The 17,082-nt window shown below is 40.2% G+C and overlaps 2 protein-coding genes across 5 annotated transcripts in view; one reads left to right on the forward strand and one right to left on the reverse strand.

Annotated features, from left to right (window-relative positions):
- LOC100439468 (tripartite motif-containing protein 43) overlaps positions 1-17,082 on the forward strand; it is a 175,034-nt gene that overhangs the window by 135,182 nt on the left and 22,770 nt on the right. The window lies entirely within an intron of this gene.
- Positions 1-17,082, reverse strand: part of LOC112131774 (E3 SUMO-protein ligase RanBP2-like) — a 39,176-nt gene that overhangs the window by 14,306 nt on the left and 7,788 nt on the right. For 3 of the 4 annotated variants that reach the window (XM_054547113.2, XM_054547111.2, XM_054547115.2), the window contains exons 5-12: positions 16,277-16,507; positions 15,787-15,932; positions 11,350-11,542; positions 5,264-5,351; positions 2,954-3,163; positions 1,024-1,205; positions 764-939; positions 473-596 (exon numbers count right to left, since the gene is read on the reverse strand). In XM_054547113.2, the coding sequence (XP_054403088.1) occupies positions 473-596; positions 764-939; positions 1,024-1,205; positions 2,954-3,163; positions 5,264-5,351; positions 11,350-11,542; positions 15,787-15,932; positions 16,277-16,507 (1,350 nt within the window). Of the gene's footprint in view, positions 1-472; positions 597-763; positions 940-1,023; positions 1,206-2,953; positions 3,164-5,263; positions 5,352-11,349; positions 11,543-15,786; positions 15,933-16,276; positions 16,508-17,082 lie in introns of those variants that run through there. The other variant, XM_054547114.2, reaches the window with a different exon arrangement.

Here is a 17,082-nt window from a genome sequence, read left to right on the forward strand (position 1 = left end):
TCTAATGATACCACCCTAACGTAGCAATCCAAACTACTTTTTAACAGTTACCATTTTTAGATAGCTGAAACCTGCCTCTTCTGTAGTGTCAGTTTGTTCAAAAGGCTGACCATCTACACCTAATGGTGACACAAAAAACACCTTAAATATTTAGAAAGATCTATAATGGTCTTACCTACAAAGCCTTGTGCTAATTTTTTTTTAATTTTTCAGGCTGAATAATTATCAGAACTTAATTATTAAGGAATAACAGTAACAGCTCAGCTAATATGTAACATTCACTGTGTGCCAGGTACTGCTCCTCTAAGTGCTTATATTTAACTACATTAACTATTTTGCAGCAATAAAAAACACATCTGTCATAATATGACCAAGCTGCTGTTTTCAGAACAAAAAAACTTTCAATGAAAAGTTCATGATTTTAAAAAATTAAGGTAATGTTCTTTAAAAATGCTTATACTTTAAAACTCACCATTTTCTGAAGGCATTTTGCCCAATGTACAAGCAGAGCAGGTTGAAGGCCATGTTTTTCCTGGGCTCTTAGAGTGTTTATTTCATGCTGAACTAGAAGTCTCAATTTTGCTGAGTTTCCAGGTCTAAAAAATAGTTCAATTTACTAAAATTGCTTTCTAAATACACAGTTCAGCGCTTACATACATATATGTTAATGGGTCACATGACAAATTAAATCTTCACATGAGGATTAAATCCCTGGTAAAACCTATGCACTAAGTGACAGCAATATTTTTGTTTTACTACTTACACTGCTTTTCTGTGAATCAGAGTACAAACCGCATCCCACCAAGATTTTTGTCTTTCTGTACAAAGCTGTTTACACACAGGAAGGGGCAGGCATAACGGCTGATAGGATGTGTGGTGAGAATTACATTTCTCCTTCAATTGTAAGTGGCTGGTATATACTACTCCAAGGAGAAATACCTGTTTTATTTAAGGAAAAGTTAAGTTAGAAAAAAAAAATTAAACAAAATTCAGAATATTTAATTTGTTAAAATCTTTGCTTACTTCAAGGTCTAAAATACATATTGATTCAGGTGCATTTGTTTCAAGCCTTGAGGTTTCCTGGGGCAAACGATGGAAAAGCTGTTTTAGCCATTTTCGGATTCCAGGTAAAGCAGGCAATGAATTCCACTGTAAGCCAAGCCAAGTAAGGTGCTGAAGACTACCATTATGTGCTCGAATAGCACCTAAAATCAAATTAAAAAATTGGCTTAAGGGTTTGAAATTTTTCTTTGTGCCATTAGTTTTGCCAACATAAGCAATTCACATTATATATATCTTAATTATATAACTGCTTTTCTATATCAAAGCTGGAGAGAATTCTATGTTAGGCAAAATCTCATGTTCTTATTAAATGCATTCTCACTTGATTATTTCTAGAAATTTTAATAAAAATAGTAGTGATGAAGAATGTTTAAGTCCATCTTAAAAAATGACACTGACTAGAACTCAATAAACCAAAATCAACTGACAAAAGCCAAATAAAGAACACCTAACCTAATAAGAAACCCCAAAACAATGGGTTTTCCTTTAAGTCATTAAAGCAATGGAACATCACTATATTAATCCATCAGTACAGTAAAGAAATCTGTTTTCCTATAAGAAAGTCAATATTGAAAAGGTTATGCGCAGTCAGGAGTTCGAGACCAGCCTGGCCAGCATGGTGAAACTCCGTCTCTACTAAAAATACAAAAAATTAGCCGACCATGGTGTCACGTGCCTGTAGTCCAGGCTACTTGGGAGGCTGAGGCAAGACAATTGCTTGAACCTGGCAGGTGGAAGTTGCAGTGAGCCGAGATTGCGCCACTGCGCTCCAGCCTGGGTGACAGAGTGAGACTCTGCCTCAAAAGAAAAGAAAAGAAAAGAAAAGGTTATGTGCTTCTGGAAGCATAAAGAGGTATAATCTTTCTGTCATTTTGGCAATTTGCAAGACTTAAAGATGTTCATGTCCTTTGTCTCAGTAATTCTGTTTTTAGGTATCTCTATGGAAATAACTTGCAATGAAGACACTTTTTGTTGAAGTTTTTATCAGAGTATGATTATTAACAGTGGAAAAGTTGAAAACAACTTGGATGCCCAATAACAGAAAGTAGCAAGCAAATTATGACTACTTCATAAAAAAGATTATATTGCCAATAAAAGTGATATTTATAGTTTTAATACAGAGACTATGGGAGAGAATTCATGAAGGAAGCAAGATAAATCATACATAAACAACCATTTAGATGAAAAATATGGCCAGATGCAGTGGCTCATGCCTATAATTCCAACACTTTTTGTTTTTGAGATGAAGTCTCACTCTGTCGCCCAGGCTGTAGCGCAGCGGCGTGATCTTGGCTCACTGCAACCTCCACCTCCCGGGTTGAAGTGATTCTCCTGCCTCAGCCTCCCGAGTAGCTGGGACTACAGGCACATGCCACCACGCCCGGATAATTTTTGTATTTTTAGTAGAGACGGGGTTTCACCACGTTGGCCAGGATGGTCTCGAACTCCTGATCTCAGGTGATCTGCCCGCCTTGGCCTCCCAAAGTGCTGGGATTACAGATATGAGCCACTGTGCCGGGCCCCATCCCAACACTTTGGGGGGCTTAGGCGGGAGGATCACTTGAGCCGGGCATGGTGGCGGGCACTTGTAATCCCGCTACTTGGGAGACTGAGGCAGCAGAATCACTTGAACCTGGGAGGCAGAGGTTACAGTGAGCCGAGATTGCACCACTGAACTCCAGCGTGGAGGACAAGAGCAAAACTTGGTCTCAAAAACAACAACAACAAAAACTACGTGCCACCCCCACAGCACCACATTCAAACTCCCCCCAGCCCAACCCACACACGAAAGGAATACAGGAAAATATTGTCATTATTTCTGGGTAATAAGATTATGGGCAATTTATAAGAATTAAGACAGAGACCGTTTCCTCTGAAACATATAACTTACCAACATCATATCTAGCCAAATCTTCAAGCTCTGGTTCTTGTACATCAATGTTTCCAATATCATCGCTACCAAGAAAAGATGTATCCTTAGGTGACTGACTAGAAAACAGAGCATCATATAATGCAGACTGCCCACTTTTGTTGGCAAAAGATTCAACAACCTCTTTTAAAAAATCTTGCTTGCCACGACTTAAGTTTAGCAACATGTGCCCTGAAAAAAAAATTTACTTCCATCACTTTAAAAATACAGATTGTATTTGCTCACATTGTCTCATTTGTATACCCAAAGGGGAAATAACATGATTATTGCAGACCTAACCCTCCAACCCAAAAAATACAGCTGGACAACAAAACGGGTGCTTATGTAGAAAATGAAGAGTACAGGTTTAATATTCTCAGTATCTACAGAAGACAGCAGAAGTGGGAAAAAAGACAGGAATGTGTATGAAAAATGCCAAACATATTTGCATTTTAGATGAAAAGGTCTGGATTTAAGTGGCCATAGGAGAACAGGGACAAGCTCTTATTCTCTGATCTGATACGATTTCTAAATCTGGCTGATCAGAATCCTCCTTTAAACAGCTTTTAAGAATTATTTCCGGCTGGGCACGGTGGCTCATGCCTGTAATCCCAGCACTTTGGGAGGCCAAGCTGGGCGGATAATGAGGTCAGGAGATCGAGACCATCCTGGCTAACACAGTGAAACTCCGTCTCTACTAAAAATACAAAAAAAAAGATTAGCCGGCCATGGTGGCGGGCGCCTGTAGTCCCAGCTACTGGGGAGGCTGAGGGAGGAGAATGGTGTGAACCCAGGAGGCAGAGCTTGCAGTGAGCCAAGATCACACCACTGCACTCCAGCCTGAGCGACAGAGTGAGACTCTGTCTCAGGAAAAAAAAAAAAAAAGAATTATTTCCAGGCCTCGTTCCCAGAGATTTTTATTCCATATGTTTACAGTAAGCAATCAAAAAATCATAGTCCTCGGATAAAGTACTGATACATGCTATAACGCAGATGACCCTTGAAAACCTTGCTAAATGAAAGAAGCCAGTCACAAAAGACCACATACTATATGATTCCACTTACGTGAAATGTTCAGAATAGGCAAACCTACAGAGACAGATTGGCGGTTGCCAAGGCTGAGAGGTTTGAGTAAAATGGGGAGTAACTGCTAATAGGTACGGAATTCCTCATGGAGTGATGAAAATCTTCTAAAACTGATTGTCGTGACAATGGTAATACTCTATGAACATACTAAAAGCCACTAAACTGTACACTTTAAATGGGTGAAGCGTATGGTATACGAATTCTATTTCAATTGAACTTTTTTTAAAAACCGTCCTTCGAGTTAATTCTGCTGGGCAATTAGGTTTGGTTACCACTACACAGTTGTGTCTCAGCACACTTACAGAGGCACCCTCGGGATGCCCAGATCAAAGACATAAAAAAAATAGGCAATTTTTATCTAACTGTGACCATGCAAAGGCACTTATGAGAGCCCTGCAAGGGTAGAAGAAAAAGAGAAAAGGAAAAAAGTAGAAAGTCACTTTAAGGATTGAAAGCCTAACTCCCACAAAAAAAGTGGGCTATGGAATAAAAAAGCAATGTGAGCTTTGGCCAACAGCCTAACTATATACCAAAGCTTATAATAACTTTGATTTAATATTACATCTTGCTCTTTACAAAATTCATCCAATTTTATATCAAAACTGCTCCTTATAGAAAGCATTATGTTTCTTCAGTTCACTGCTTGATTCAATGGCCACCTAACTACCTTAAAGTTTGTATCTTAGCAAAATCACAGGTAATATGCAACAGACCTTTAGGATTCATCCCAAGCCAAAAATGGGGGAAAAAATCCACAAATTCCAAGAGCCTAATATAAGGTAAGTATATATCTTCTATCTTCCTCACTATGCTCTCAGCTCTTTAAGACAGATCCATATCTTCTTCATCTTTATATCCCCACAGCAGTGTTTTTAGAATCAGCTGGTGTTAAATGGTTGGCAAATCAATAATTATACTTAGTTCAGGAAGTGACTAAATATTCAGGATAGAGGCTCTAGCAGCCAGATAAAGAAAGAGTTAAGAAATCCTCTCCACCTAGGAACAAACAATATCAAATATTCATGTTTTTTAAAGAATGTGCTAATTCTTCGCATCTCTTCCATACCTACTGCTCTTAACTGATACGGCAAAAAGAAATAATTTTGACAAATTATCTCCTGGACAGATGAAGATTTTATCATAAGATATGCCTTAACAGAAATTCCTTTTTCTTTTTAAATCAAATTAGTTTAATATTACTATTACCTGATTGGCTCAGTCGGTCACAGGCCATCATTTCCAGCAGATTTTGTCCAGCTTCACCTTTTATTAATTTAATCTTTGGTCTTGGAACCTAATAATTTTAGAATCAAAAATCTTAATTTGATGATACCCATACTTCTAATAGTAACATGGTCTTATCTATTACACTGTACTTTTTTTGACAATGAATAAACAGTTAACCATTAATTAAACTGAGTTGGAAAAGACTGCAAAAACTGGGAACCAAGGAATTTATAAAACCTATGAAAGACAGGCCAGGTACAGGCGTGGTGGCTCACACCTGTAATCCAACACTCTGGGAGGCCAAGGTGGGCTGATCACTTGAGGTCAGGAGTTCGACACCAGCCTGGCCAACATGGTGAAACCCAGTCTCTACTAAAAATAATTTAAAAAAAACAAAGAGCCAGGCGTGATGGCACACATCTATTAATTCCAGCTACATGGGAGGCTGAGGCACAAGGATAGCTTGAACCTGGGAGGCACAGGTTGTAGTGAGCCAAGACCGTGCCACTGCACTTCAGCCTGGGTGAAAGAGCGACACTCCATCTCAAAAAAAAAAAAAAGGCGGCCAGACATGGTGGCCCACACCTGTAATCCCAGCACTTTGGGAGGCCAAGGTGGGGGGATCGCTTGAGCCCAGAGTTCAAGACCAGCCTGAACAACACGGTGAGACCCTATCTCTAAAAAAAGTTTTTTTTAATTAGCCAGGCGTGGTGGCACACACCTGTGGTCCCAGCTACTCAGGAGGCTGAGGCAGGAGGATCACTTAAATCCAGGAGATCAAGGCTGCAGTGAGCCATGATCATGCCACTGTGCTCCAGCTTGGGAGACAGAGTGAGACCCTATCTCCAAAAAAAGAAAAAAAAAAAAAGCATACACAGAGCAGTTCTGAGAAATTAGTTTCTACTAAAAGCACATTCATGTTACAATCAGAGAAATGGAAATTTTAATTACATTACTTTTCTACCCTGCCTAAATAGGACAACAGCAGATGTTGTCCTATCTGAGTAGATATGACACCCTACTTTAAAAAGTACAGGTGAAATGACACTTGGAAATGCCACATTGTAGATAACACATTTTCAGAGTATGGATAATATGGGATAGCACTGGAATAAATGGGACAACCAGGAAATTAAAGAGATCCTAATGTAATAACCTGTGAAAACAAAAAAATCATGATGAATAGAATGGCGAAGGGAAGACATGACAGCTGCCTTCAAATATTAAAATTATTTTATAAAAGCAATCATCAAAAGAAGAAACAAGACCAACAGGTAGAAGGCTTGAAGAATATTTTTATTCTATATAAGGAAGTACCAAGAGCCAAACCACCTAAAGATGCACTGGGCTATCTTGAAAAGCAATGGAATGTCCATCACTGAAAATGTCCAGTCATAGGCAATGCCCACTTACTAGAAACATGCCAAAAGTAACTATATGGGTGACTAGAGCATCGGCTTTTAATTCTATCACCACTTTCTTAATTGGTGGTGGAAATGTAATTTGATACAACCTCTTTAGGGTTAGATATTTGGCAGCAGCTCTAAAAATTATAAATGCATAGATATACTTTGATACTGCAATTCTTTCAGGAATTCATGGCACAAGTTAATCATTGCTAAATTACTTCAAGTAGCATTAAAAAAAAAAAAGTAAAAGCAAGCTAATGTCCTGGTTTTAGGACCCTGGTTTTAAAAACTCCAAAGCTACAGTACATCCACACAATGGAATAATATGCAAGCATCCAAACTAATGAGAATGCCCTTTATATATACTGACATGGAAATATCTCCAAGATACAGTTAATGGAAATAAAGTAAATGCAATCTTCAAATGTTTTCCTCCTTCTTTTAAAGACAGGGGATGTATGTGTGTTTACTTGGAGATGCATACAACATTTCCTGAAGAATACACAAGAAAGCAATAACATTAGTTTCTTTGGGAGTGGAGAAAGTAAATAACTAGGGAACAGAAAGGAGTCTTCATAGCATATTCTTAAGAGCCGCCAGAATTTTAAACCATGTATATATAATTCTTTCCAAACATGCTCATTTTTCAAAATATATGATTTATGAACCTAAAAGCTTCTGATTTTGAATTTTAGAAATATTCGTATCGCCTATCCTTTTACTCACAAGTTTTCTAAACATCATGTCAAAGTTTGTCATCTATATGTTGAAAAGAGCACACAAAATAAGAAACAAAATGTTGACATCATTCTTTTTGTTTTCAAACTGACCTCAATTCACAAACCCGGCCTCTTTTACAAAATTATTCAACAGTTGAATTTGTGACCAGTTAATTAGTTGTGAATCCACTCAATCAAATCATCTCAATTCACTATTTCCTTTTTTTTTTTTTTGAGTTGGAGTCTCGCTCTGTCGCCAGGCTGGAGTGCTGCAGTGGCAAGATCTTGGCTCACTGCAACCTCCGCCTCCTGGTTTCAAGCAATTCTCCTGTCTCGGCCTCTCAAGTAGCTGGGACTACAGGCACCCGCCACCATGTGTGGCTAATTTTTGTATTTTTAGTAGAGATCGGGTTTGACCGTGTTGGTCAGGATGGTCTCGAGCTCCTGACCTCAAGTGATCCGCCCGCCTCAGCTTCCCAAAGTGCTGGGATTACAGGCGTGAGCCACCGCGCCTGGCTATTTCCTCATCTTAACTAAAAGGTTTCAAGATACTTTGTTAAATACCTAGCTGCAATGCAGATGTACTTACTAGAACCACAGTATTCCTCTGATTAAGAGTCTGAAAATCTTGCCATAAAAGTTAGCCAATTCTTAAATACCCAAATGCCAGCACATAACCTACATTTTATGCTTATAATCATTTGATCATTAAGCTTTAAAATAAACTGATAAAATAAAATACAAGCATCTAAGATGTTTCTATTATATATTCATTCTACAGAAATATGTGGTAGTTAAAGACTGAGGTAGGTATCTCTGTGCTGAAGTGGAACAATGAAGAAACATTTAGAAAAGCAAGGCATCTGGCAATAGGTAAAGCACACCCACATTGAGGCACAATATTTTTTAAAAGCAGAGAAAGAATGTATTGCACATTTGCATATGCAAAAAATATTTCTGAACACCCAAGAAACTCCTAACAGTAGCTGTCATCTAGGAAAGGAGACCTGAGTGAATGGATTAAGAGGGAAACTAACTTTTTATTATTAAAAGTTCACAGTCAGGTGTGGTGGCTCATACCTGTAATCCCAGCACTTTGGGAGGGCAAGGCAGAAGGATCACTTGAAGCTAGGAGTTCAAGACCAACCAGCCTGGGAAACATAGCAAGACCTTGTCTTTACAAAAAATTTAACAATGTAGCCAGGCATGGTGGCAGGCACCTGTAGTCCCAGCTACTGAGCTGAGGCTGAAGCAGGAGAGGATCGCTTGAGCCCAGGAGTTTGAGGATACAGTGAGCTATGATCGTGCCACTGCACTCCAGCCAGAGCAACAAGAGTGAGACCCTGCCTCCCAAAACTACATATCAAAAAATTTTAGGCTGTGCACAGTACCACCTATAATCCCAGCACTCTGGGAAGCTCGAGCCCAGTTCAGCGTTACAGTGAGCTACGATTACGCAACTGCACTCCAGCCTGGGTGACACAGCAAGACTCTAATAGACACACAGACAGATAAATTTTAAAGTTTCCATTAAAAATAAGAACTATTGGCAGGGCGCGGTGGCTCATGCCTGTAATGCCAGCACTTTGGGAGGCCAAGGTGGGCGGATCATGAGGTCAGGAGATTGAGACCATCCTGGCTAACACGGTGAAACCCTATCTCTACTGAAAATACAAAAAAATTAGCCGGGCGTGGTGGTGGGTGCCTGTAGTCCCAGCTACTCGGGAGGCTGAGGCAGAAGAATGGCATGAACCCAGGAGGCGGAGCTTGCAGTGAGCCGAGGTCGTGCCACCGTGCTCCAGCATGGGCGACAGAGTGAGACTCCATCTCAAAAAAAATCAAATAAATAAAAATAAGAACTATCAGTTACTTGAGAATTTCTATAAGAACCTTTTAATGTTTGTATTACCTAGTGAAACCTCACTAAATCCATTAATTTTCACTAATCCATTCCTTATGAACACAGAAGTTTCTACTGAGCATTTTAAATATTAGTACCTAACATGTGAACTGTCTATCAACGGTGTTTTCAAAAGATTTACAGGCTGGGCTCGGTGGCTCATGCCTGTAATCCCAGCACTTTGAGAGGCCGAGTCGGGTGGATCACGAGGCCAGAAGATCGAGACCATCCTGGCTAACATGGTGAAACCCCATCTCTATTAAAAAATACAAAAAATTAGCCCGGCATGTTGGTGTGTGCCTGTAATCCCAGATACGTAATAGGCTGAAGCAGGAGAATCACTTGAACCCAGGAGGCACAGGTTGCAGTGAGCTGACATTGCGCCACTGCACTCCAGCCTGGTGACAGAGCGAGACTCTGTCTCAAATAAAAATAAAAAGATTTATATTAGGCAGGGCATGGTGGCTCACTGCCTGTAATCCCAGCACTTTGAGAGGCCGAGGCGCACAGATCACCTGAGGTCAGGAGTTCGAGACCAGCCTGACCAACATGGAGAAACCCCGTCTCTACTAAAAATACAAAATTAGACGGGGGTGGTGGCGCGTGCCTGTTATCCCAGCTACTTGGGAGGCTGAAGCAGGACAATCACTTGAACCTGGGAGGTGGAGGTTGCAGTGAGCCAGATCACGCCATTGCACTCCAGCCTGGGCAACGAGAGCAAAACTCCGTCTCAAAAAGAAAAAAAGATTTATATTAGAAGGAGGGGCCTTCTCTAAAAGTAATGAATCCTTTTTTTCCCTCCCCAAGCAAAAAATCCTTCTCTAAAATTAACAATCATTTTTCTAAGCCTGGTTTAATGCTTTTTTGGAAGACTGCTTATTTCTTTTCCTTTCAAAAGTTATGCAAGCTCATTAAAAAAAAAAAAAGGCCGGGAGTGGTGGCTCACACCTGTAATCCCAGCACTTTGGGAGGCCGAGGCGGGTGGATGACTAGGTCAGGAGATTGAGACCATCCTGGCTAACACGGTGAAACTCCGTCTCTACTAAAAGTACAAAAAAAAAAAATTAGCCAGGCGTGGTGGCGGGTGCCTGTAGTCCCAGCTACTCGGGAGGCTGAGGCAGGAAAACAGCATGAACTCGGGAGGCAGAGCTTGCAGTGAGCCGAGATCGTGCCACTGCACTCCAGCCTGGGCGACAGAGCGAGACTCCATCTCAAAAAAGGCCAGGCACAGTGGCTCGTGCCTGTAATCCCAGCTCTTTGGGAGACCAAGGCAGGTAGATCACGAGGTCAAGAGATTGCGACCATCCTGGCTAACATGGTGAAACCCCGTCTCTATTAAAAATACAAACAATCAGCTGGGCGTGGTAGCACGGGCCTGTAGTCCCAGCTACTCAGGAGGCTGAGGCAAGAGAATCACTTGAACCCAGGAGGTGGAGGTTGCAGTGAGCCGAGATCACGCCACTGCACTCCAGCCTGGCGACGGAGAGACTTGGTCTCAAAAAAAATAAAAAAATAAAAAATAAGAAAAGGTTTTATGTTTTCAAGATTAATAGATATACTGTTACACATACACAATACAGTCATAAATGTTATATACATGTTTTTCAATTAACATGTTAAATTGCAATCATATTCTTCTATCATAGGTTATAAAGCCACTGCCCTACATCTACTTATTAGGATTTTGTCCAAGTAACACATCTTTTTGAATCAAGCTTTACCCATAATACAAGATTACATCTTTATCATGTTCCCAAAAATGGCAGAGTAAAAAGATTAAACTCTTCAAATGTGTCTACAAACAAATCATGGCAATGCAGGCTTTCAACAAGAGTGCATTCAACATCCCTGTTTCACCAGCCTCACCAGTATTGTGTATGCTTAGTTATTTTCCACTGTATCAAATTGACTATTTCATTTTAACTTTAATTCCACAGGTTTGTTCACATACTGTCATTACATACCAGAGCACACCTTCATTTAAAACACATCAAGACTCAGTGAAATGTCAATTGCTCCTACAAGTGGAAGACTTACCTGAAATGCTATGAGATAGCACAATGCAGCCAGCTCAGAAAGAGCTCGCCATTGAACATTACTATGCTGACCCATCTTCAAAAGCAGAGAACCAGCATGCATGTAGAAATGTCCTTTCATTTCTAAGAAAGTAGCTGACAGTTCATCATTTCCACCCAAAGAAGATTTCACAGACTGAAGAGCACTACCAAAACTGTAATATGAAAATATCAAACAGATAATACACACTTACTGCACTGTGAATAATCATGGTTTATTTAATTCAAAACAAAATAAACATTTTATTTCAAGCTTCATCTTCCACATTCAACTTCTAATAATTCTTATTCCCCACGTTATAAATTATGAATCATCTAATGCTTATTTTTATCCTGCATGCTTCCTATACTTCATGCTTAACCTCTCAAATGATGTCTTATTCCCAGTTATTTCCAGCCCTCCAATCACAGGATAAATATAGGATTAGTGATTATAGGTGCACATTTCAAAATAAACCAGGAGAAAATTGGGAGACTATTTTGTAGCTTCTTCCTGATCATATAATTTCATTATTTAATTAACAGTTGTAATTTCTCAAATTAGACATACCATTTCCAAATTACAAGTAAATAACTGACAGGTATTTGAGTATCAATACAGTAATTGCTCTCTTTACTACACAGATCATTACAGTGTTAAATAAATTGTCTTTTTTTTTTTTTTTTTTGAGACGGAGTCTCTCACTATCGCCTGGGCTGGAGTGCAATGGCACGATCTAAGCTCACTGCAACCTCCACCTCCTAGGTTCAAGTGATTCTCCTGACTCAGCCACCTGAGTAGCTGGGATTACAGGTGCCTGCCACCATGCCCCGCTAAACTTTTTTTATATTTTTAGTAGAGACAGGGTTTCACTATGTTGGCCAGGCTGGTCTCGAACTCCCACCTCATGATCCACCCGCCTCAGCTTACCAATGTGCTGGGATTACAGGCATAAGCCACTATGCCTGGCCTATTATTTGTAATCTATATTCTAAATTAGTTCTTCTAAATCCTAATGTTTCTCCAAATCCTCACTTTGGAAGAAAAGTAAAAGCAAAAAGCAAACACTTAAACGTGAAGCATGATTTTAAAGTGGCTTATAATAAAGCAGCCAGAGCAAGTGAGGTCTAAAGATCTCTGAGGGTGCTCAAAAACCCCTTCAGGGGATCCATGAAGTTAAAATTACTTTCACAATAATACCAAAAAAAATTTATATTTTACATATTCATTTTCTCATGTATGTAGAGCTGAGTTTGTTTTTGTTTTTGTTTTTGGAGACAGAATCTCACTCTGTCACAAGGTTGGAGTGCAGTGGCACAATCTTGGCTTACTGCAACCTCTGACTCCCAGGTTCAAGCAATTCTTCTGCCTCAGCCTCCCGAGTAGCTGGGACTATAGGTGCGTGCCAACATGCCCGGCTAATTTTTTGTATTTTTAGTAGAGACAAGGTTTCACCGTTGTTAGCTGGGATGGTCTCGATCTCCTGACTTCGTGATCCATCTGCCTCGGCCTCCCAAAGTGCTGGGATTACAGGCCTGAGCCACCGCGCCCCACTGAGCTGAGTTTTCTAGAAGCTTCATGACATGTAATAGTTTTACAGACTGAAAGAGGAAGTAAATGAGAATCTAGCTATGTTCTATTAAGTGAGACATTAAAAAGATTTACAAAAATGCAAAAACAATGACACTTTTCTGACTCGTTTTTTGCTGTTGGAAAATAATTATTTTTCATAAAAAATGCTATTATTGGCCCTGCGCGGTGGCTCACACATGTAATTCCAGCACTTTGGGAGGCTGAGGCGGGTGGATCACCTGAGGTCAGGAGTTCAAGACCAGCCTAGCCAACATGGTGAAACCCCATCTCTACTAAAAATACAAAAAATTAGCCAGGCGTGGTGGTGGGCACCTGTAATTCCAGCTACTTGGGAGGCTGAGGCAGGAGAATCGCTTGAACCTGCGAAGCAGAGGTTGCAGTGATCCGAGATCACACTGTTGCACTCTAGCCTGGGCAACAAGAGCAAAACTCTGTCTCAAAAAAAATAAATAAATAAAGCTATTATTATTAACACACAATAGGGCTTATTACATTTTTAATGGATTACATATTTTTTATTTCTTTTAATTTCTAATGTAATAAACACTGATAGAAATAACCCACATACGGCCAGGTGCAGTGGCTCAGACCCGCAATCCCAGCACTTTGGAAGGCCAAGGCAGGCGGATCACGAGGTCAAGAGATTGAGACCTCCCAGTACTTTGGGAGGCCAAGGTAGGCGGACCAAGAGGTCAAGACATTGAGACCAGCTGGGTGCGGTGGCTCACGCCTGTAATCCCAGCACTTTGGGAGGCCAAGGCGGGCGGATCACAAGGTCAGGAGATCAAGACCATCCTGGCTAACACGGTGAAACCTCATCTCTACTAAAACTACAAAAAATTAGCTGGGTGTGGTGGCGGGTACCTGTAGGCCCAGCTACTCAAGAGGCTGAGGCAGGAGAATGGCATGAACCCTGGAGGCAGAGCTTGCAGTGAGCCAAGATGGCGCCACTGCACTCCAGCCTGGGCGACAGAGCGAGACTCCGTCTCAAAAAAAAAAAAAAAAAAAAGATCGAGACCATCCTGGCCAACATGATGAAACCCCGTTCCTACTAATTAGCCAGGTGTGGGCTGGGCATCGTGGCTCACGCCTGTAATCCCAACACTTTGGGAGGCCGAGGAGGGCAGATCATGAGGTCAGGAGATTGAGACCATCCTGGCTAACACGGTGAAACCCCGTCTCTACTAAAAATACAAAAAAATTAGCCGATTGTGGTGGTGGGCGCCTGTAGTCCCAGCTACTCAGGAGGCTGAGGCAGAAGAATGGCGAGAACCTGGGAGGTGGAGCTTGCAGTGAGCCGAGATTGCGCCACTGTACTCCAGCCTGGGTGACACAGCGAGACTCTGTCTCAAAAAAAAAAAAAAATTAGACAGGTGTGGTGGCGGGCACCTGTAGTCCCACCTATTCAGGAGGCAGAGACAAGAGAATCACTTGAACCCAGGAGGCAGAGGTTGCAGTGAGCCGAGACTGCGCCACTGCATGCCAGCCTGGTGAGAGCAAGACTCAGTCTCAAAAAAAAAAAAAAAAAGAGATTGAGACCATCCTGAACTCCGTCTCTACTAAAAATACAAAAATTAGCTGGGCATGGTGGTGTGCACCTGTGGTCCCAGCTACTTGGGAGGCTGAGGCAGGAGAATTGCCTGAACCCAGGAGGCGGAGGTTACAGTGAGCCAAGGTCGTGCCACTGCACTCCAGCCTGGTGACAGAGCAAGACTCCATCTCAAAAAAAAAAGAAAGGAAGAAAGAAAGAAAAAAAAGGAACCCACATACAAAGATCTTTGATGTCCTTAAGAAAAATGTAAAAAGAACTTGGGACCAAAAAATTTGAGTATACAAAGAATACAAAATAAAACATCCTACATGTTTTCTAAAATAATCTTAAAGTTATGTTAGTTCTTTTAGATACTGCTTTTACCCTACCAATTTAGGACACTATGTACTTTTTCAAGAAAATTACCTACTCCCTGCACTCAGTGAAATGAACTTCTGTCCTTATACCAGATGGGGAAATAAATTAACTTCCAAACAAATGGACAGCCTAAACTAGCAATCAGTGAACTTTTTCTACAAAAAGGAGGAGAATACTAATCTGGCTTTACAGGCATACAATCTCTGCTGCAACCACTCAACTCCAACCTTGTAGTATGTAAGCAGCCACAGACAATACATAAACAGAGGCATGCTGTATTCCAATAAATATTAACAAAATTAGGCAGGGGCCATATTTGGCCCACAAGCTCTAATCAACCCCTGCTCTAAACTAACATCTTTATACAAATCCAAGTGATGTTTTTGTTCAATGGAATTTATTTTCAAAATGGAGACACTGGTTTTCAAAATCAAAATTTAGGAAAAAAGGTAAATCACATAGTTGAGTTCTTTTGTTTCTTAGCTAAAACAGTATTCTCTGAAATACTAGTGATGCTAAGTGCTTATACTAGTACATGTGAACCTAGCCATCTGACGACAGATGAACTTTAATTTTCACTCAAGATTATACTATTATAAAAAATAAAATATGAAATAGCAGTTAGAACATTCATTTTAAGCTTGACTATGACAAAACTCAGTATTTAACCATGAGGCTAATTTTAATCAAGCTTGAACTATAAGAGTTCTCTAAAAAGGAAAGTCATATAAAACCAATTAGAACTTCCCCATAAAAGAAGAAAAATAAGATTGCCTCCTAGTGGTTCACTGTATTAACTATAACTCCTAGATACATTATAGAAATAATGATTCAGTAAAGAAGTTTAGAGCAATGAACTTACTGCAAAAAGAAAAACTGCAATTTATACTAAAGCATTCTCCTCAAAGTCAACGTACCTTTCCAGTAATTCTCTACTTTCCTGCACATCTCTAGTGGAAAGCGTAAGAAGCATAAGATTAGCATAGGCCAGCAGTAAGTCTGTATTGGTTGCTCGCCAGTCACTGTTATCAGACTCCAAACACTGTAAAGACTCCAGATATTCCTATTTTGTGGAATGAACAGTAAGTTACAAAACTTAATCAAATGTTAAGAAATTAACCATTTTATGCCTACAAATTCCTTTTCTCACTCCAACCACGTTTGTAAAACTATATTGATTTTTACATCAACCTTAAAATGAAAACACCAAAAATATATACAGTTATCATAGTTATCTCCCCAATCTTCCCATTATAAATTTAACTGATCCTGGTAAAAATTTCATTTTATAACTGTTCTACATAAATAAAAGAAATTTAAGTCCAGCAGGGCACTGCTGCTTTAGTACAAAAAGATGTATGCTAATTGCCTACATAGAAATGTAAAGATCCAATAGCTTTTATCTACCTTAAGGGTCTGTACAACACACGAATTCCATTCTAAACTTGAACGCAAAGCTGTGTTCCTCTCTGCCTCATGGCAGTGGGCCACAGCATCCTTCAATCTTTTATTTGAGCGATACAACTCCACTAGCCGGATATTCACATGGACGTCATCAGGTCTTACATAAAGTTCTGACTGAATCAAGTCAAAAAGTTTATTCCATCCATCTTCACCTTCACAATCTAGAAGCTGTTCCTATTTAGAGGGGAAAAAGAAAAATTATTAGAGTAACACTTGTGCAATTTTAAACAAGTCATGCTCCCAAAGAGCACCATTCCACTATGTCTAGTTTTATGATGATGCCACCAAAAACACTATCCTATATACCTTATTCGTCCCTTCTGAGAGTTGCTTACAACCCAGAAACTAAGCCTCAAGAACTGTATGTGAAGAAAAGCATCTGTGATTACTGCAGTAGCTCACACTCTCTTCAGAGACTACCACGACTATTGCCACACATCCCTGTCCAACTGAGTCACCACCAGAAGCCTAGACCTCCCCAGTCAATCCTCAGCAACAAGGTCTTTATCTTCAAACTGCTCTGTATCTCCTTAAATCTGACTCAATCCTGCATCCCCTCTCCTCCCACTGTTCTGTTACCTTCATCATCATCTCAAAGCACTGTCATCACCTCCTGACCTGAAATGAAGACAGTATCATCTCAGGATAACCCCCACTACCACGATGGCTGTTTCTCTCTGAACTTACATACAAGGAGAGGAAGTAGGGTTTGTGGCCACTCACTTCTCATCTGCGATGCTCTTCCATCA

Source organism: Pongo abelii, chromosome 12 (genome assembly GCF_028885655.2).
Source record: "Pongo abelii isolate AG06213 chromosome 12, NHGRI_mPonAbe1-v2.0_pri, whole genome shotgun sequence".
Taxonomy (NCBI): Eukaryota; Metazoa; Chordata; class Mammalia; order Primates; family Hominidae; genus Pongo; species Pongo abelii.